This window comes from Triturus cristatus, chromosome 12 (genome assembly GCF_964204655.1).
Source record: "Triturus cristatus chromosome 12, aTriCri1.1, whole genome shotgun sequence".
NCBI lineage: Eukaryota > Metazoa > Chordata > Amphibia > Caudata > Salamandridae > Triturus > Triturus cristatus.
The window spans coordinates 751,435,606-751,458,125 of NC_140595.1; the positions used below are offsets into that span (position 1 = coordinate 751,435,606).

Here is a 22,520-nt window from a genome sequence, read left to right on the forward strand (position 1 = left end):
TTATTCCAAGCAAGCAGTTCTAACCATGAAACTTACTAAATATCCTGTCCATTAGAAGTACTTATGCACCTTTTAATGCACCATGGACATAAAAAGCCCTGTTAATGTTTTCATTTTTAATTCTGCATTTTCCCAGATCAGTTTTGTTTCAACCAGCCCACTCCTGAGTGACAGAAAACAGTTCCCTTCCTTCTTCCGCACCATTCCCAATGATGATTTCCAGTCCAGAGGCCTGGCTCAGCTATTGATACACTTTGGCTGGACATGGGTAGGTCTGCTGGTTGAAGATAATGACTATGGCCAACAGGGTGGCCAAATATTAAAACAAGAGCTTGAAAGATTGGGGGCATGTGTAGCCTTCTTTGAGAATATCATCTTGAGTCAAGCTGACAGGAATGCCTTTCACATCATTCAGGTGATGAAAAAATCAACTGCTACAGCCATTGTCATCTTTGCCACTGATGCTGGACTGATTCCTTTAGTAGATGAGATGGTAAGACACAAAGTGAGCGGTAAAGTGTTCATTGCCACTGAAGGTTGGTCCATATCTTCCACTTTAGCAATGGATATGTACTCAGATGTTCTTATCGGCACCATTGGGCTCACAATATACAATGGACCTGTTCCTGGATTCGAGGCACATCTCAATAGTATCCATCATTCTAGATCTGCAGAAAATGCCTTTCTCCCAATTTTCTGGGAAGAAGCTTTTGGATGTAAGTGGAGGCTTCCAAACAACATAACTAGCACATGGATTAATAACACAGAATGGTGCACAGGGGATGAAAAATTGGAGAACGTACACATTGACTACAACAATGTTTATGATACACGAATTGCATACAATGTCTACAACGCTGTCATGGCCATGGCTTGGGCGTTTCATGATCTAAATTCTCACAGGCTGGAGGAAGGACCATACATCACTTGGACATCATTTAATATCCAAGAAATAAAACCATGGCAGGTACTCTTAACTTTTGTAAATGGAAGTGTGTACATTTTATTTAATTATATTATTGTTGCATGTCTATTTAATGCGAACATGACACACACAAGGATATCTGAGTGCTCTACATAAGAGCAGAATTCACTGTATACAAATTTGATATCCGATGGATGTCCACTATTTACTTGGTAACTAAACAGATTTATCAGTAAAGTGATACATTATGATTTAGGTGGATGATACACAAAGGATAACACAGTAAGATCCATGTTTATTAAGATAACATTCACCTCACTGCAGGACAGACATACCTCAAAGTGACACTAGATTAATAATTGAACAACAAAGTTAAGGAACAATCATGTGATTATCTGTGGACCAAGTTCAAGAATTCTATAACATATTAAAAAGTTAAAAATGGAAAGTTGGTAGTGAGCATGCAGGCTGCGTTATGTCAACGAAGTAGGTTGTATTGGCATTAATGTCTTGAAACATAATAATGGCAATTTTGTTAAGCATTAGCACAAAAATGATTAGAAATGAATGACTTGTAGAAAAATATATTTCTACAGACACTCAAATGCAAAAATCCTTTTTTTTGCATCAGTGGAAATGTATCTGCTCTGGACCATATACCTCCTCTGGCTGCCTGCTCGTTCAGTCACCTCCCTTCAGCACCATCCGTGATCACATGCGATTCTGCGATTATATGGGACCGACTTGTTAAATCTACTTCTGAGCATCTTCCCAGGCATTTGCTTTATGCTTTAGTCCTGATGATGATCCCATAACCTTGTTGGGGATCGAAATGTCATCGACACCTACATCTTAAACTCTAAACTGAAAATTAAGAACTTTGTGGAGACCTAGATTTTTTTTGTGATTGTGACTTCTGCTAATTTGCATGCACACCCCGAAAGTCACTTTTAAGTCACCTGCCTGGGGTGAGGAAATCGACTGATTAGTTATGTATTGTTATGCTGTTATTGTTTGCGAATTAAATATCAAAATACTGTCTATTTAGACACGAGTAGACCCAGTCTTGATAGTAATTTTGTGGCTATTGATATTGATTTAAGTTGTCTCTTGAAATTACCACTACCCTTGGTCCCTTTTGACTATAAGGGTTCCCTTGTTCCCTTTTCCTGTTATTCATAATCACAGCATTTTATTCACTACTTCATTGTTCCACTGTTCCCATCTATAATTTAATTTTCATAGAAATACTTTGTATTAACTCCTATTTGCCTTGAATACAAGATAAAATTGTGTTCTCACTAAGCTCGTGTTAATAAAAATGTAGCATTTCTCAAACCTGAAAAATGAACAATACTAGAATGTCTTAGATTTCCATACTTTGCAAAATATTTATTTGCACTGCTGACACCACTTTTGTCTTTTTTCCCAGACTGAAAACCAATATTAAGGATAGCTGTAATCTTTTCCGCTATTTCCGTTTCCCTTAACTGTTGTAGGTAATTGTCAAGTTCCACATGCACATGGCAGAAAGAGATAAAGGACTGACCTTAAATAAAGCTAAGTTGTTAATTATGAATTTTGTCCTCCCTTTGAAAGTAGAGACTGTAGAAATTTAGAAACTTACAGGGGGTGGTCAGTGCTATATCTGGAGAGCTTATTGCATGTTTGAAGTTCATCCAAATTCGACCAGTAAAGGGAGTTACAGGATGAAGCTGGATTAAAAGTTGTGTTACGAAACCCCTCGCCTTCAGATTTTTACTTGGACAAGTTTCGGTTGGTAATAATTGGTGAAAATTATCAATTTAAAAATGCCTGTAATGAAGATTAAACATGCTAAATAAAATAGGTAGCCAGCACTGGTTTCTGGGGGGTGAGGTGCGTTCTCATTACAAGGGGTGCTCCAGCGGAAAAAGGCAAATTTACATATCCTCCCTGCGTCACAGACCCGTCATCATGCTACTCATTCACACATGCATTCATTGGTGGGGCCCATAACACCAACACTCATACGTCACACTTCGAATCTGCACACAGGAGGAATGAAGAAGCGCTGGACATGTGGGGGTACCTTATTACCTATAAGAAGAAAAATCCTTTACCCTATATGCACAATATCCCTTAGTACTGATAGACTCCTAACTTTAACATCTAGGCACTCCAGCACTTGGCCGATGGACCAATTAGTTGGACTGGTTGATGGTGATTTAGAACCAGCTAAAACACATTTAAAGCTTCAGAACCTTTAATCAATATCTTATTAAAAGAATCACAAACTCATTTTCTGCTAATACATGTTTTAGTTTATCTAAATAATTCACCTTCATTGGCATAGTCAGCATTTAATCAATCAGAATTTTCAATGAAAATTTGGCATCAATTAGCATGACAATTATATCTAACTAATTTCTGATACTGGTGACCATTTCCCCGAAACCTGTCAGCCCTGCATCAATAAATCCCTTCTGGTGTAATCGTCCAATCAAATGCAGGCTAAGACCCAACTAAGTTCGGGAAAAGTTTTTTCGCTCAGCACGCCACAGTCCCAAAGGCACACTCTCTAACACTCTCCTCTACTAAAACTCCCTTTTATAATAAATTCTAAGATAACATGCAACATTTCTAAAAATCGAAAGGTTCTGATTGGCTGAACTAGTAACAACATGCAGACCTCTGAAGACAGGTTGTCATTGTATTTTCTGTCATTCACATCAGTTGAGTCTTGGCAATCCTCCACATTCCTATCCTTGATGAGGAACACAGTGCCCAAATGGAAGGTCGCCTGGAGATCTTCAGAGCCATCCCAGTCTGCGCAGCAGACATCGCGCTCATATGACCGTGGCCACTTCCGAACTCCAATTTGAATATTGCGGCCTAGTAGGCCCGAATGTCAACTTAAGCAAAACAAACATAAAACGTAATTAATATACAGAAATGAAGATTCTAATGTTTGAACCCACAATAATCCCAATATACATTAGTATTTTCCTAGCTCATAGCAACATTTAAAGCAATAATACGCACCATTCCGCAATACCAGGAACGCAAACCATTACAAAGGCGACATAAATCATGCCTTTTCTATTACAACACATCCTACGATTAATATGCATACCATAGTTAGTCATTAGAAATATTTGCAGTCCGATTAGAATTTAGTCCCGCGTGTAATTTGTGTTTATTAAGGTGCAAGGTTGATTAGTAGTAACACTCAAAACAGTTAATACAAGTTAATATTTAGAATAGTTACGAAATTATTATTTTATCATGCAAATAGAGGAGGTATACAAATGTTTGCTTTACCTGCTCCACCAATCCCCCCTTTGGTGATTTTTAATATCACCACAAATCCCACTAAATTTCAAATTACATTTTATGGAAATGATTTCTCAGTTCTCTTACAGTATGTCATGTTACATCATGATTTCCCCCATCTCATCCTCTCTTGTTTTCTTATACATATTTTCTTTCCATTCTTCCAGTCTATATCTCCCATTTCTCTTTCCTTTGTTTCTTTCTCTCTTTTCTTGGCAACTTCTCTTTTTATTCTATTTTATAACTTTATTCTTTTTATACATACACACCCTAACCTTAAAATTAATATTAGTATTACCACACAAGTCACTGGAATTAGAATCTTACCTACAAATGAACTACCTAATTTGACTAAGAAGCTTTTTATAGTAGAAAACCCTTTACCAATCTTCTCCCAAACACTTTCAACCTCCAATGGAACAATTTCCTCATGCAGGTCTGTTATATTCTTAATATATTTCTTTAAATCTTGACTCTCGTCAGGAATATAAGTACAACAATTTTGCACTTTCAGCATTCCACAGACTCCTCCCTCTTTTGCCAGAATAATATAAAGGGCAAGTCGATTGTGCATAACCATGGCTCTCATGGCAACCATTTCGGTATTTACGAGTAAGAACCCTCCAGCAGTGCTTGTTGATAAGCGATCCACTACTGTAGACAATTTTCTAATTTTATGTGCATTCAGAGCTATTCCAACAGCTGGTATCAGTTCTCCAAAAATATCCCCTGCAATTTCTGACCAACTTTCCCTCCTTCTACATGTTAGTTGTCTACCTATCTCATGCACACCATCTTTTCCCCTTCCCACATGAAATATCTTTGGGAAGACCAGGCCTAGGTAACATGTGCCATACCAATGGTCCGGAAACCGATAATAAGCTTTACTCCCGCAGATAAAATATAATCCAGGGAATATCGGATCATTTCCTCCTTTAAATCCCCATCCTCCCATGATTCTATACGTATCATGGCATTCACACGCACCTATAAAATAATTGTCATAAACAGTTTCATTTCTTCTAATGCATCATTTCCCTCTCTGAGGCCAATCTAAAGCCATTGCGGGACTCATTTCTCCCTTCAAATGGTTTTCCTTCTCCACATCCCAAACTGTGTCTCTCTCTTTCCCTCAGGTACCTTTTGTTGCATCTTAATTCTCCTCTCTTCCACCATGTCCAAGAAGGTCTTTTCTTCCTTCCTCAGACTACAAGTAAAATTATTCTTAAACACTGCTTCTAAAGTCAATTCTCTAGTTTCTAAAAAATATTCACCTAAAGTCTTTCCCGGTTTTATCTTATTCAACTCAGGAACTACAGGTACTTGTGAGAAAATGTTATCTACATCAGAGTAATAGTATTCTAATTTCCCTGTTTTATAAAACAAGCTTGCTAATACACTACAGGTTATTCCATATGTCACAGGAAGGTGCTATTATGTGACACCTTCTGACACCAATGCAGGTAATTGCATGAAAACATAACAATCTCTAACGTCCATAGTCTTTACATATTCATACAATAACATTTAAAAAATATTGTTAGAGAAATCAGTTATAGACCTATCCTTATGCAGATCAGTTCTATCAATCTAGTTGCATGAGTATCATGAACTTTTCTACATTAGCCTTATTCTCAGTATGACCCTCTATCGTTTCAAACGTTACTTTTAATGAAATTATTAGAGCTAATACACTCCATAGAAGCATTAGTAAACCTGTACAACAACAACACACTTTGCACCATCTTGGAAGGAACACACATGCAGATTTTCTACTGTCTGTGTTTGCCATTTTGGAAATGACCAGCGTCTTTTGACTTAGCCTCTCTTATTCACAACTAACTTTGTCTAAACCCAAGGCTCTAGGCGCCTACTTGGTTCTTTTCGGTTATATGTCTTGTCTGGTAATTCAATCTCTCTGCAACTTTCTCTTGTCGCTTCAGTCTGGCATCTGATCGTCCTTACCTTGTTTTCACAATCTTGGTTCAGAATTTCCTGAACATCCGTCTCTTCTCTGATATCAGACAAGATAACTCTCAGGATTTCCGAATCTTCTTCCTCTTCAACCACTTCCGGTACAGTCACACCTAGACTTTCTTGGCTGTCTGCTTCCTCTTGTACTTCAGGAAGTGCCACATACGTACATTCCAGTGACTTATACTTCTGGTTGGGTTTCTTAATTCATTTTTCTTTCTTCAAGTGTGTCTGATCAGTGTCTTCGGATTTCTCTTGACTAGATACTTCATTCACTTGTTCTGCTTTAGATGGTTTCACTCTTGTCAATCGATACCTCAGTCTTTTTATTTTGTTTGGCCAAATTTCTTCTTTTGGTGGCCTTTTCCACTTATTTCCCTTCTCCCTCGCTCAGTTTTCCAAGCTCTCTTCCTCAAGACTCGTCCTTCTTGTACTTCTCCTTCGCTTTCCGCAGATTCGGTCTCAGTGTGACCTTTCCCTTCTTTCGATTTTTCCTTCACAACTTCCTGTTCCCTATCTACTGTTGTCCCTTCTCGTGTTTCTTCGACGCAATCTTCCTGCTGACTTACTGTCCCTTCATCTACCTGGATGTGTGTTTTTCCTACGCCCCCTCGGGGGGTCTTCCGCAACAATCTTACCCTCACTCTCTGCATCTAATTCCTCACCTTCTACTTCTATGATCTCAGGTGGAATCTCTCTCGTACTTGAATGTGGAGCTTCTTTATCAAGGATTTCCTTGACAGTTTCTTCGATATTTTCTTTTACCTTTTCCCGTACTCTCACCTGTTCAGTATCTGACTCGGAGCTAGTATAAGAAATCTCCAATCGTGTCCTTAATGGCAAATTTTCTAGTTCCGTAATTTGGCTTGGTTCCAACTCTCCCGTTCTCGGAGTTGATCTTTTTCTTGTTTCTTCTGATTCTGACTCGGAACTTGTATCGGATTCTCCCAAATATTCTTCCTCAGGTCTATTTACTGGACTAGGGATTCGAAGAGTATGACTCGCATGAATCCAATTCTTTACTCTGGCACATTTCACAGCCGTTGTCGTGGTCAAAATCACTTGCCGTGGTTATCCCCAACGTGGGACCAGACAATTTCTCCGTCTATGCACTTTGATCATTACCCAGTCTCCTGGACTTAAATCATGAGCTGGCTCTTTTCAAGGGTGGTTACATCCGATCCAACCTGATGAAACACAGAATGAACGGAATCAGCCAACCCCTTGCAATAATCCAACACGAACTCATCAGATATAGGCAGTAGTTTGTTGACAGGAATGAAAACATGTCTCATCACTCTACCCATTACAATTTCAAGGGGACTCAGTCCAGTACTCCTATCAGGAATAGATCTAATAGTCATGAGCACTAGAGGCAAGACAACAGTCCATTTTAAACCTGTGGCCAAAAACATTTTTCCCAATCTGTTTTTAATGTTGCCATTCATCTGTTCCACTACTCCAGAAGCCTCTGGATGGTAGGCACAATGCAGTTTCTGTTGTACATTTAATGCTTCACAAATCAATTTTATGATTTCATTCTCAAAATGCTTTCCTCTATCTGACTCGATCGTAACTGGGAATCCAAATTTAGGAATAAACTCTCTAAATAGGAGTCTCACTACGGTAACCCCATCACTCCTCCTGGTTGGGTACGCCTCTACCCAGCGTGAAAAAAAACAGACAAACAACTACTAGGACATATCTTAACCTGTTACATGGGGGCATTTCAATCAAATCAATCTGCATTCTGGTGAAAGGACCTCCCTCCCATCCTATCATTCCCAAACTCACCACTGATTTTCTTCCTGGATTGTATTGCTGACATATTAGACATCTTTGGCAAATGCTCTCAGCTACAAGCCGAAACTTGGCATTATACCATGTCTGTTTGAAAAGTCTGATCATGGCATCTCTTCCTACATGTGCCTGTCCATGGTACATCCGTGCCATGGTAGAAACCATGCTATCAGGCATAACTGGTCTCCCATCCCGATAAACCCAAACTCTGTCTGCCTCTTGGGGTGCACATCCTGATTTTATCCACCGTTTCTTTTCCTCTTCTCCTGCCTCTTCCTGTAACTGCCTCACCTCTTCCCACGTATTCACAGTGTTAGTAAAAAGTAAGGAACATGAGTTCATTTCCTTCTCCCTGTTCCGATTAACTGAATTCTGGTTGCGCGCACAATATTGCGCTATGTCATTTGCGAATTCATTTTCCGCCGACACGTAGTCAGCATTCTTCGAATGGGCAGCACATTTTACAACTGCCAATTGCTTAGGCAGCTGTATCGCCTCAAGCAACTTCCCAACCACTTCAGCATTCCTTATAGGAGTTCCACTCAACGTCAAGAACCCTCTTTGGGACCAAATCTGCCCAAAATCATGCTGACTATCAGTAATCACAGTGATCTCAGATTCTTTCCTAATTTACATGCTTTTGTTAACGCAAACAGTTCAGCAACCTGAGCTGATCTCACTCCTTTCAGACAAGAAGCTTCTAATACAGCCGCTACAGTGCACACTGCATAAGCTGCACTCAAAATTCCTTCGTCGGTCCTTAAACATGACCCATCCACAAACATCACATAGTCACTTTCTTTCAGAGGCACATCTTTTATGTCCAGACGCGGCTTGTTGCAAATGTCAAGCACTTCCAAACAATCATGATCCACATCATCCTTCACTTTCACATTCACAGCATCAGGCAACAATGTTGAGGGGTTTACATTGAGACACCTCACAAGGCTCACATTCGTTGCACCCAAAATGACTTTCTCATATTTAGTTAGATGACTATGCATCATAAATTGTGTGCGGCTCCTTGTTAAAAGGATCGCCACGTCATGAGGTACAAACACTCTCACAGGATATCCCATCCCAATTCCTTCACTCTGTTCCAAGCTTTTGCAGGTAGCAGCCACTGCTTTCAAACAACCAGGCAATGCCACAGCTACAGGATCCAATACAGCTGAAAAATATGCAATTGGTCGTCTCAATTTTCCATGTTTCTGTACTAACACAGAAAGTGCACATCCATCTCTCTCACTGCAATAGAGCTCAAACTCTTTTTCATAGTCAGGCATTCCAAGAGCCGGGGCTTCACACAAGCTGTCTCTCAATTGTTTACAAGCCTTCACTTCTTCTTTGTTCAATTCAAGGGGGTCTTTCACATCACTCTTAGTCAGGCATACCAGAGGTTTTACAATCAGTGAAAAGTTGCTGATCCACTGACGACAGTATCCAACCATTCCAAGAAACATTCTCACTTCTCTTTGGGTCATTGGTGCTCTCATTCCCTTTATTATTCTAATCCTGTCTGCAGTCACTTTTCTCAAACCTTTCTCAATTTTATGGCCTAAATATTGTACTTCCTTTTTGCAAAATTGTAATTTCGATGGGGATACTTTAAGTCCTCCATCCGCCAAATGATTCAGTAATGCAACTGTATCTACCACACAGGCTTCTCGGGTTCTCAATGCCACCAGTAGGTCATCGATGTATTGCACTAGTACTGAGCTTTCGGTCATTTTTAAATCTTCCAGGGATTTCTTTAGAATCTGATTAAATATCGATGGACTTTCTGTATACCCCTTTGGGATTCGGCACCATGCCAAGGTATGTTCGCTGAACCGGAACGCAAAAATCTGTTGGCTGTCAGGGTGCAATGGGATGGAAAAGAAAGCGTGACACAGGTCAATGACCGTGTACCATTCTGCATCATGGGGAATCTGATATAGGATCACTGAAGGGTTTGGTACAATGGGACAACATGGTACAACAATTTTATTCACTTTTCTCAGGTCTTGCGCTATCCTGAAAGTTCCGTTAGGCTTTTTCAAACCCATGATTGGTGAATTACATGGACTACTCATTATTTCTCTAAAAATTCCTTGTTCAATCATTTTGTCTATTATAGGAGTCACTCCTGCAATTATTTCTGGTGTCAATTTGTATTGGGGAATATTCGGGTAACTTATCTCTTCCTTTACAGTTATCTTTACAGGGTCTACAATCCCATATCTTCTCCCGTGAAATCCCATACCTGAGGTTTCACTGTTTTCTTCAATTCCTGAGGCAATTCTTCCGGATCAAATACAACAAATGCCTCAGTAACTCTGGGTTCCATATTGGCCATGGTCATTTTATACAGTACATCCTCATCAGGAGTTTCAAAAGCTATGCCATCCGGAGTACAGAAAATCGTGCAGTTCATCTTGCACAACAAATCCCTCCCTAACAAATTTACAGGGCTGGTATCACACACGACAAAGTGGTGCATGTCAAAAAATGTCCCTATTTTAACTTTAACAGGCTCGGTAAGGTACGTTTTTATCTGTCTATTGGAGACTCCAACTACTTGGATTGTGTCACCAGAGAGAGGAAGATTTTTGACGTCAGCTGATCTAACAGTTGAACGAGTAGCATCAGTGTCTACTAGGAAAGTAATATTTTCATCATTTACTTTTCCATCAACAAAAGGGCCTGTCTGGTCTACCTCTAGAGTTGCGCCAAGTACGCACTCTTCTTCCTCTCCTTCGGCACCGTCAATAACTATCTTCTGACTCACTCTCATCGCGTTGCAGCCAATACTGCAATCAGCTTCGTTACCTGTTTCTCGGTGTAGAATCCTGTCTCATTACTGTATCTCTGAGAGTTTACGCTCTGTGGAAAAGGTGGCTTTGGCACCTGACACTGTTGGTCAACAACCTGCTGCTGTCGCTGCGATTGACAACTCACCTCATTCTGCACCTGTGGATTCAATGATCCATTATCGCCATTAGCACAAGGGGGCAATTTACACTCGGACTTCCAATGCCCTAATTTTCTGCAGTTATGACATGGCCACTTCTTTTTGGCTTTGTCTAAACTAATCTGTTCCTTTCCTTTTCCAATATTAGGTTTTGGTCTCACATGGCCCATGCCATTTGCTTGCTCGATTAGCTGGGCTTCTTATCTTTCCGCTACCTTAACCTGAGCCCACACGGCTTTCTCTTTCAGCTTGCATTGTTTTGCTTCAATTTTGTCGCTAAAATATTTTGCATGTCTCAGTACTTCATCTATCTTTTTATTTTGCCAATCTACTGTATGCTGTTTAATCATTTCGCTTACTTCAGGTCTCAACCCATACACAAATCGATATACAAAATGACTTAAATCTTTCTCACTCAATTTCTCATCACCACTGTACTGCCTAAAGGCCAACAGCAATCTCTCATAATAGGCATCGACAGATTCTTTGACTTCCTGGTGAGTTCTATCAATTTTTACCCAATCAATTTCTTTTGGAGGCACCTTAGTCTTCAAAAAAGTAATTGCCTGTTCATACTTTCTCATCACTTCTGGATCAGGGGCACCTATTGTAGGATCCCTAGGATATTTTTGAGTGGGCCAACCTACTGTAACTTTACATTCCGCCCATAGATATGCTGGCACAATTATATGGAACAGACCATTCAAATCTATCCACAGTACTTTTGATAATTTAACAAACCTTTCTACTTGTCTATACCATTCCACAGGCTTCTCCCGGAGCCTGGGAAAATCATTTGTAAATGATAAACTGTCCTGTCTAGTCCAGGGAACATGTACATACCCCCCTCCTGTGATCTCCCTCATGGGACACTCCATTACCACCATCTCCTTTTCTCTTACCGGGAACGCTGAAAAGGTCTTATCTGTTGCATCATCTCTTTTTTTAAACTACCTGCTTTTCCGTCTATCTACGTCACCCCATTTCCTTAGCAAGACAATCAGTTCTTTAATTTGATTTAACCTTCCTGTAGTATTTACATTTTCGATATCCTTTTCAGAGAAATCTACTCTATATGGTTTCTGTAGTGTTCGTATTTTCTCAAAGTCGATACCCATTTCGCTTGCTGCCTCTTCCAGTTTCGCATGCAAACTTCTCGCTCTCCAAGTCATACTTTTACAAAGAAACATTAACTCTTCGTCCTGATATGCTTTTAATTTCTCAGTTGGAATAGTCCCTACTATTAATTCCTCCAGCGTTATTTTTAATTTTGCCACATCTAAAGGTTGAGGTTCTGTATCTTTTCGCTGTAAACTCCTTAACCAATCACTTAATTCATCAGAAGTGGGACCTACCGGAAGTGTTTCATTTCTTATTCGCTCTATACTTCTTTCTGGGGTCTCTGGTGCCGATTCTGTTGTCATCAGCGTCTTACTTGCTGGACTTTGGTTAATTGTCAGATTTTGAGGAGTACTTAACGCTGAGGTTCCTACTAATTTTCCCCATGGATTTTCTCCTGAATCTCTTTTTCCTGTCTCGATTGGTTTATTACTATGGTAAGGACCTGTTAAACAATGCTCGCTATCTTTTTGTTTATCAAAGACAGGCATCACTGGTCCTATAGTTACAGGTACAGTCACGGCTTCCATATTTTTAGTTAATGCCCTAATTTTCTCAGTTAATTCCATAGTAGTTCTAGCCAATTCAGCTGAATTTTCATTTACCATCATGACAGGTTGTGGTATTTCAGATTCTCTAAATGGATTATTTTTCCCTACATCAGGTGGCGTTTGCTCAAAAGTTTTATTTCGCGGTATTTCATTTACTGGTGCACTCGGCATCAGCAACGTGGAGTTTGGTTGATACGGTGGGTGGATTTTTATAAAACATGTCCTTGAGCACATCATCCTCCGACTCATTCACACCATACTTGTAACCTTCTGACCCTGTATTGTTTCTCTTCTCTATACACTTCCTGCCACTAGTCTCTTCAGCGTTTCTCAATGAGAACATCCCATCAGTCATGTTTGCACTCCACCATCTCCTCATCCTGTCATCAAGACTCTCCTGTCCACATGGTCTACCAAGCATGTAATTATACCTTCCGCCACTTCGCTGCCGTTCTCTTTCGTACATCTCATCTTCCCATTCCGTTAAAGCTTCGAACTGAGTAGGTCTAGGTCTCGGTTCTAATCTCATCATCCTTTCTCTTATGTTCCTTAACCCAGCTAAACTGAATGAACCACTTTCTGGAAATGCTAGAACTCCATCTTTTTTTGTATACTTTGCCCAATTATTTAGCCAAATACATGTATGGTACCCATATTTGGCTACCATAAAAGATGCGGGCGATTTCGGTGGAGGAAATAGCTGTCCTTCCCTAGTCACAATTGGCTTATCCTTTTTAAATAGGATCTTAATTTTCCTAAACCATGACTTTTTCTCTTTCTCTGGTGGATGGTAATACATCATTTTCTTATTCTTTATTCCTGAATCGCTAGATTTCCTGACTCGCTTCTCTACGACTATTCTGTGTGCTGTCAAATCGTAGCACGACTCACACTAACGCTCCAATCCAGAGCGTCTACGTCACTCTGTAATTCTCCAATCCCAGCGCGACTCACACTAACACACCAATCAGGAGCGTCTACGTCACACTGGCAATTCTCCACTCCTAGCGTGGCATACACCAGCGCACCAATCTGTGCAAACTTCATCTCTCAATGGCTGGCCAATCCCAGCGCGGTCTTTCTGACGTCAGCTTTTCTCGCTACTCCTGCTCCTGCTGACCCCTCCTTTACAAATTTTATCGGCAAATTTTCTGACCTTTTCTTCAATCAAAATATGTTAGTAACGACATAGAAACACCACCATTGCCTGTTTCGCTAAACCAAAGAGATAGTTTTGTCCAATTACACAAGAATTCTGTATTTCTTGAGAGCAGCGCTTACCTCTACCCTACCACTGAATTATTCAGTTTCGCAGATAAAGTAGCACTTCCCTCTACCTTACCCTTCTAACAAGCAAAAAGGCTAACCGTTTCTCTGGGGATAAAACACATGTGGAGACTACACTGCTCCTGATAATTAAGGCCAGAGTTTCACGAGAGAACCTGTTGCTATTGCACTCATGCACTTTCACACAGAAATGTCCCTAACGATAATACACGACGATGTTACCAATTCGAACCCAGACAATGCGTCGTCTGACTCCAATCGCCACATGTTTTCCCCATTTACCTAAATGGCAACAAGACAATACAACATGCAACTTCACTTGCCCACACTTTCCCCGTGTACCTACAGGGCATCCAACTTCCTACATCCCGGAAGTCTTCAAAAACAACATAAAACGCGATGCGACTCAACATGAAATGTTAGTACATAAATCAATATTAAATCGTCAATAATCAATAATCACCAAACCAATACAATAAAACCATAACTCTGCTACCAGAAAACTGCTCCAGCGGAAAAGGGCAAATTTACATAACCTCCCTGCGTCACAGATCCGTCATCACGCTACTCATTCACACATGCATTCATTGGTGGGGCCCATAACACCAACACTCATACGTCACACTTCGAATCTGCACACAGGAGGAATGAAGAAGCGCTGGACATGTGGGGGGTACCTTATTACCTATAAGAAGAAAAATACTTTACCCTATATGCACAATATCCCTTAGTACCGATAGACTCCTAACTTTAACATCAAGGCACTCCACCACTTGGTCGATGGACAAATTAGTTGGTTTGGTTGATGGTGATTTAGAACCAGCTAAAACACATTTAAAGCTTCAGAACCTTTAATCAATACCTTATTAACAGAATCACAAACTCATTTTCTGTTAATACATGTTTTAGTTTATCTAATTAATTCACCTTCATTGGCATAGTCAGCATTTAATCAATCAGAATTTTAATGAACATTTGGCATCAATTAGCATGACAATTATATTTACCTAATTTCTGATACTGGTGACCATTTCCCCGAAACCTGTCAGTCCTGCATCAATCAAATCCCTTCTGGTGTAATCGTCCAATCAAATGCAGGCTAAGACCCAAATAAGTCTGGGAAAAGTTATTTCGCTCGGCATGTCACAGTCCCAAAGGCATCCAAAGGACCAAGCAATCGTGCAAGCCAATCGACCAACGGAGATTCAGATCGCACTTCTGGAACGCACTCTCTAACACTCTCCTCTACTAAAACTCCCTTTTATAATAAATTCTAAGATAACATGCAGCATTTCTAAAAATCGAAGGGCTCTGATTGGCTGAACTCTTAAAAATTGAAATATTGGACTTGATTCACAGGGTTCCTTGGTTCTCAGGGAATTGAATATGTCATCCTTTAGTTTGTACAGTTCTCATGCGAAAAGGTCCGAAGTAACAACATGCAGACCTCTGAAGACAGGTTGTTATTGTCTTTTGTGTCATTCACACCAGTTGAGTCTTGGCAATCCTCCACGTTCCTATCCTTGACGAGGAACACAGTGCCCAAATGGAAGGTCGCCTGGAGATCTTCAGAGCCATCCGAGTCTGCGCAGTAGACATCGCGTTCACATGACGGTGACCAATTCCGAACTTCATTTTGAATATTGTGGCCTAGTAGGCCCGAATGCCAACTTAGGCAAAACAAACATAAAAAGTAATTAATATACGGAAATGAAGATTCTAATGTTTAAACCCACACTAATCCCAATATACATTAGTATTTTCCTAGCTCATAGCAACATTTAAAGCAATAATACTCACCATTCCGCAATACCAGGAACGCAAACCATTACAAAGGCGACACAAATCAGGCAATTTCTTTTACAACACGTCCTACGATTAATATGCATACCACTGTTAGTCATTAGAATTATTTGCCATGCGATTAGCCTTTAGTCCCGCGTGGAATTTGTGTTTATTAAGGTGCAAGGTTGGTTAGTAGTAACACTCAAAACAGTTAATACAAGTTAATATTTAGAATAGTTACAAAATTAGTATTTTATCATGCAAATAGAGAAGGTGTACACATTTTTGCTTTACCTGTTCCACCAGGGGGAAATGTAGAGGAACATTATGCCGCACTACGTCAAACCAAATTCTGCATTACTGGTAAAGGTGAATTTTCTTACATAGATTTTATCAAACACTTTAGAATTCACACAGAAGACTAGATTAGGTCTGAACTAGTAAGGTTTGGGGAAGTATTTACTTCAGAGGCTGTAATCCATTTGAATTGTACCATATTTGCCAATGATGAGAACATTTATGACATATTTTTGAGACACAGAATGATTCTCATTGATTTCATTCACAAAGATTGTAGGGATATTAATGTATTAGTAAATCCTTTTCAAATACATATTAATTAAAACAATTATTAAATATAAAAATAGGTGTTGAAAATAACAAAATAACATAATTTTTTAAATAATTATTAAAATGACAATTAAATTGACAAGTGATTAAAACTGGAAATTACAAATGATAATTTAATAAAAAATGGCAACTATTAAAAATAAAAATAAATATTTAAATGCCAATTAGTGCTAATAGTAAATCCTGAAAAGGAAATTCCATCATTGGGATATTCTCCAATCTCAGGAAGAAGAAGAAAACAATTAGAAGACAATTAGGGAAAAGAACGTTAGGAAAATGATGAGACCCTAGCTTCACCTTTCTCAAGTTTTGTCATCAAATTATCTACCAAGGAAAAGATTATTTTATAACACTTGATTACTTATTAAATGGAAGGCATTTTTTTTTTTAAGCATTTCAATATCCCCCTTGGAAAAAATAAGGATCAAATTATTTTGCACTATTGACGGCATAATCAGAATCAAATAACATTTCTTAACAGAGAATAAAGAATGGCACACAAATTTTGCATTATCTATTTACACCAAACTCTGGTCTTCCTTTTCCAAATATTTACTTAATAGGTCTTCTAAACATACTGGAAACAGGAACCTATGTACTGTGCTGAAATAAAGGGAGTGCAGGCCCCTTAGACCCAATAATCAGTAGTAGTCCCAGAAATCAAGATAATTTCTCACGGAAAAGGAGCTTTTGCTCATAAACGTCTTGTCTCAAGTCAGTGAAAATACCTTCATTGGGCATCAGTCAAAGCCAAGAAAAAATACTTTCTCACTAGGTCTAGGAGGCAGTTCCTTTCCTTCTGTACATGAATGCATTGTATTTGTGCCTCATTGTGCATGCTTATTGGAAATCTTCCCACAATGGAGTCATTCAACTCTATCTCTTCTCCTTGGTATCAAGGCCAGGCTCATGAGCATGTAAGCCATTTAACAGCTTGCAGATCGAATTACTTAAGCTTCTCTACTGTAAATACGTTTCTGGAATGCATGATATACGTTCCAGGTGCTGCATGATATACATTCCAGGTGTTCCATGCCTTTAACAAACCTCTGATAGTCTTAACTACTAAAGTCTGGCCACTTTCTTCTTTCTGAGCATGGTAATAATGTTTACTCTTCCAGTATTATTCTCTGCCATTGTGAAGTGACTTTAACTGTGACCTAGAGAAGGTAGGGCATCCGTTGAGCCATTCTTGCTGAGTGGCTTTTTAATTAGAGAGGGATGGTTGAGGTCACTCAACAGCAGGATCACACAAACATCTCATGCTGTTCCTTTATAACCCAGTTGTTCCACTGTGTCTCAAAATGTGCAGTATAAACCAGGCCCAATTTCCAAATGATTATTGTTCATGATTGACTGTGTCTTTCTTTCGGAAAATCAGGGGTAAGCCACACTTATGTTGGGAGGAAGACACTACTAACCACAAAAACATCTTTGTGAGTTAAGCCTCTGGTGCTGACTCAGCTAACATGGCAAACTGTGTACCCAATTTATGAGAAGTGACGCACCGGTGCATGAAAGCAGCGATGAGTCACTTCTCAGTGTGCCCTCCTTGCGACAGATGGATGCGTCATATTTACTGTATGATACATCATGTTGCAATGAGTTACAGATACGTTAGTATTTCTGATGTATCTGTAGGAGCAAAAGTGACGCATTGCTGGAGTGTGGCACAAAAGAGACGCAACTCCAGCAATGTGTCCTTTCACATGGGGCAAGCCACATGTGAAAGGGCCTGCATCAGTCTTACGCCTGCTGTGAGGCAGGCATCAGATATTCATGCATTTGCACCCCAGAAGTGGCGCAGTGAAATCTCGTAGATTTCACTGCGGCACTTCTATGAGGCCTACTTACATGGGAACGCCCACCCTGCATACATTATACCTGATGCAGGTATTATGTTGCGGAGGGGTTTACAAAGTGATGCATCTGCTTTGAAGCGACACTTTGTAAATAGGGCGCAACAGGTGGCATGTTTTACGGTGCCGATGCGTCACAAAAAGTGACGCAACAGAAGTGCAAAACTGTCGCAAGGCCTCATAAATTAGGCCCTGTGTTCTTCATTCACAGTAGCTGATATTGCAAATATTGTTTGCTTTACCTTTAAGCAATATCCCAACAAACTCCATTCACACCAAAACCAGATTCTGGACGTAATACCTCAGGTAAAGGCATGGAAATAAGCGTGCAGATTTTCATCAGAAATGTGTTGCAGCTGTCATCGTCAGTAGGACTCATCATGTAGTGAGAAGGTGGTATTTTTGTATATACAGTAGCGGCTCATTCTACATGCATCCTTTTCAGGTATCATTATTTTTGCTGGTCTTGATATGAAAGCATCTCAATACCACATAACATGTATATTTGTAAAGTGCACAGTCACCCAGAAGGTCTTCTTGGTGCTGAATAACAGATGTTCAACTCAATGGTACTTATTTTATTGACCTTAACAGAAGGATGAAAGGTAAAGTGGACCCACCAGGATTTGAACCTGTGACCATGAGAACAAACACAGGCCCCTACGGTGGATGCATTAGTCCACTAAGCTACTAGACTCAGCTGTATAATGTAAATAGATCATCACCGGCCATTCACTAGTGCATCAAGTGAAGCAGCAGACTAAAGTCCCACAGTCCATGTCCGCACATTTTAGCAGTTTTGTGGGAAGAAAACATCAAAGTAAGTTGAACACAAAGGCTTGAACTATTATGGCACGCAGGAAGCCAGTGCTACCATAAAAAGTTGCCAGGCACTGACCAAAGGGAATTTGAAATCCTTCTATATTGCTACTGTCAAAGATGACCCTTAAGGGGCCTTAAAAAGTGAAAGCTGCCAGGCACTGACCAAAGGAAATCAGACCTCTTGATACTACTCAAAGTGCCCCAGAAGCAGTGCTTAATTTGAGACTGTGTTTTCTGGTGCTGGGAACCAACGTTTATTTGTCAACACCTGCACTCATGACAGTCTTCCACGTGGTGGTACTGTTTACCTAATTTAGAGATGAGCACAACAGTTGTTTAATTATTCATTATACATTAAAAAAGTAATATCTACCAACAAAGCCATTCTTATAGCTTTAAGTGACCTCCAATAGCTTAAATTGTCACATAGGTACCATCAACGGCAGCCCTGGCAGGGCCAATTGATGCTACAAGCAGCAGTGGCCTCCGGATGAGGGCCCTGGCACATATTAAACACTGCATGGAAGTGAACTCACAAAGTGAAAGTATAAGAGTAGTTGTTAGCACATGTGTGTACCCTCAGTCTTAGCACACCCAGTTGCCAATCCCATATCTACAACCTAAACAAGGAAGCTCTTATCCTGGTAAAGTTTCTTTGCTGTTTATTCAGCCCAATATTAATATACTACGCAAACAAATGATGGACGGAATGATGAATAAATCATACAGTCAACCCCAGTCAAGAGATCTGGGTTAAATCCATCGTTCTTTTGCTCACCATGCCATCCCAGTTTAGAAACAGCCATATGTAAATCAGTCTTGACCCTGTGCCTCATGGGAACAGTCCAGACCGAACTGCAAAGCCAGGTCTTCCCTGGACGGGAAACAAGCGTCCTGGGACTGGTTTCTGGGTATTACCCTTCATCAGCCAGGCTAGCTTGAATCCAGTGGCACAGTGAGCAAGGGACCCACGTCTGGGCATACCAATCCCACTTAGGGTGAAAAGTGCTACGCAAACAAATGATAGACTTAATGCTGAATATTTCATACATTCACCCCCAGTCAAGAGATCTGGGTTAAATCCAATGTTCTTTTGCACACCATGCCACCCCAGTTTAGACTCAGCCATATGCAAATCAGTCTTGACCTTGCGCCTCGTGGGAACAGTCCAGACCGAACTGCCAAGCCAAGTCCTCCCTGGACTGGAAACAAGCATCCTGGGACCGGTTTCTGGGTATTACCCTTCATAAGCCTGGCTAGCTTGAATCCAGTGGCACAGTGAGCAAGGGACCCTCGTCTGGGCATACCCATCCCACCTAGGGCGAAAAGTGCTGTGCAAACAAATGGTGGATGGAATGCTGAATAAATCATACATTCACCCCCAGTCAAGCGATCTGGGTTAAATCCATCGTTCTTTATGCAAATCAGTCTTGACCCTGTGCCTCATGGGAACAGTCCAGACCGGACTGCCAAGCGAGGCCCTCCCTGGGTATTACCATTCAGCCAGGCTAGCAGGGTCAAGACTGATTTGCATATGGCTGGGTCCAAACTGCAATGGCATGGTGAGCAAAAAAAGACGATGGATTTAGGCCCAGATCTCTGTACTGGGCTGAATGCATGACATTGTTCTGCATTCTGTCCATCAATTGTTATTTCTGCATTTGTCACCCTGAGTGGGACGGGTATGCCCAGACGTGGGTCCTGTGCTCTCCATGCCAATGGAGTCAAGCTATCCTGGCTGATGAAGGCTGAAAGTCCAAAACCGGTCCTAGGATGCTTGTTTCCAGTCCAGGGAGGACCTGCCCGGCAAGTTTAGGCTGGACTGTTCCCATTGGGCGCTAGGTCAAGACTGATTTGCATATGGCTGGGTCCAAACTGGAATGGCATGGTGAGAAAGAAAACAATGAATTTAGGCCCGGATCTCTTTACTGGGATGAATGTATTATATTGTTCTGTATTCTGTACATCAATTGTTCTTTTTGCATTTGTCACCCCAAGTGGGACGGGTATGCCCAGACGTGGATCCTGTGCTCTCAATGCCACTGGAGGCAAGCTATCCTGGCTGATGAGGGCTGAAAACCCAAAACGGGTCCTAGGATGCTTGTTTCCAGTGCAGGGAGAACCTGGCCTGGCAGTTTGGGCTGAACTGTTCCCATTGGGGGCAAGGTCCAGACTGATTTGCATATGGCTGGGTCCAAACTGGAATGGCATGGTGAGCAAAAAAACGATGGATGTAAGCCCAGATCTCTGTACTGGGGTGAATGTATGACATTGTTCTGCATTCTGTCCATCAATTGTTCTTTTTGCATTTGTCAACCCGAGTGGGACGGGTATGCCCACACGTGGGTCCCATGCTCTCCATGCCACTGGAGTCAAGCTATCCTGGCTGATGAGGGCTGAAAGCCCAAAACCGGTCCTAGGATGCTTGTTTCCAGTCCAGGGAGGACCTGGCCTGGCAGTTCGGACTGGACTGTTCCCATTTGTCGCAGGGTCAAGACTGATTTGCATATGGCTGGGTCCAAACTGGAATGGCATGGTGAGCAAAAAAACGATGGATTTAGGCCCATATCTCTGTACGGGGGTGAATGTATGACATTGTTCTGCATTCTGTCCATCAATTGTTCTTTTTGCATTTGTCATCCTGAATGGGATGGGTATGCCCAAAACGTGGATCCCATGCTCTCCATGCCACTGAAGTCAAGCTATCTTGGCTGATGAGGGGTGAAAGCCTGAAACCGGTACTAAGATGCTTGTTTCCAGTCCAGGGAGGACCTGGCCTGGCAGTTCTGGCTGGACTGTTCCCATTGGGAGCAGGGTCAAGACTGATTTGCATGTGGCTGGGTCCAAACTGGAATGGCATGGTGAGCGAAAAAACTATGGATTTAGGCCCAGATCTCTGTACTGGGGTGAATGTATGACATTGTACTGCATTCTGTCCATCAATTGTCCTTTTTGCAATATTAATATACAGTGAGTGTCTGAAACCCCTTATCTTAGTTTGATGGTTTAGCAGGAACATCTTACAGGTCCTTCAATAAGTAACACACTGCCAGGACTATTCAGGGCTAGATGGCTCCTTAGTACAAACACTACACTTTGTCTGCTCCCTCTCTTCTTCTGTCAGACCGTGTTAGGTCTTCCTCCAGCCAGAATCAGCAAGATGCTGTGGCCTGTTGCCATCCACTTAGGATCCAACCGGTGATCAATGCAAACATGGATCAACCTCTGCTCACCATTTGCCAGTGCTGAAAGACACGTGGTGCCATCTTGTTGCTCATTGTCAGGCAGAGTAGAGTGGAAATGTTTTTTAATTGGCTTTCATAGTTTTGACAGCACCCTGGGAGCTCATGGGAACATTGTAAGGCAAAGTTTGTTGTTGTTTCAAAGGCGTTACTGCACTGCAGATAGTGTAATTCAAGTCAGGACACTGTCAGGATGATGGTATGTCCAACACCTTGATAGGTCACATCTCTCTTAAGAACAATTTTTAAAGCACTTGA

General features: G+C 40.9%; 1 protein-coding gene across 1 annotated transcript in view; it reads left to right on the forward strand.

The window, feature by feature from the left end:
- The window catches only part of LOC146782694 (extracellular calcium-sensing receptor-like), a 64,671-nt gene that overhangs the window by 3,728 nt on the left and 38,423 nt on the right, over positions 1-22,520 (forward strand). Inside the window, exon 3 of the mRNA XM_085638980.1 lies at positions 137-967. Within this exon, the coding sequence (XP_085495106.1) occupies positions 137-967 (831 nt within the window). The remainder of the gene's footprint in view (positions 1-136; positions 968-22,520) is intronic.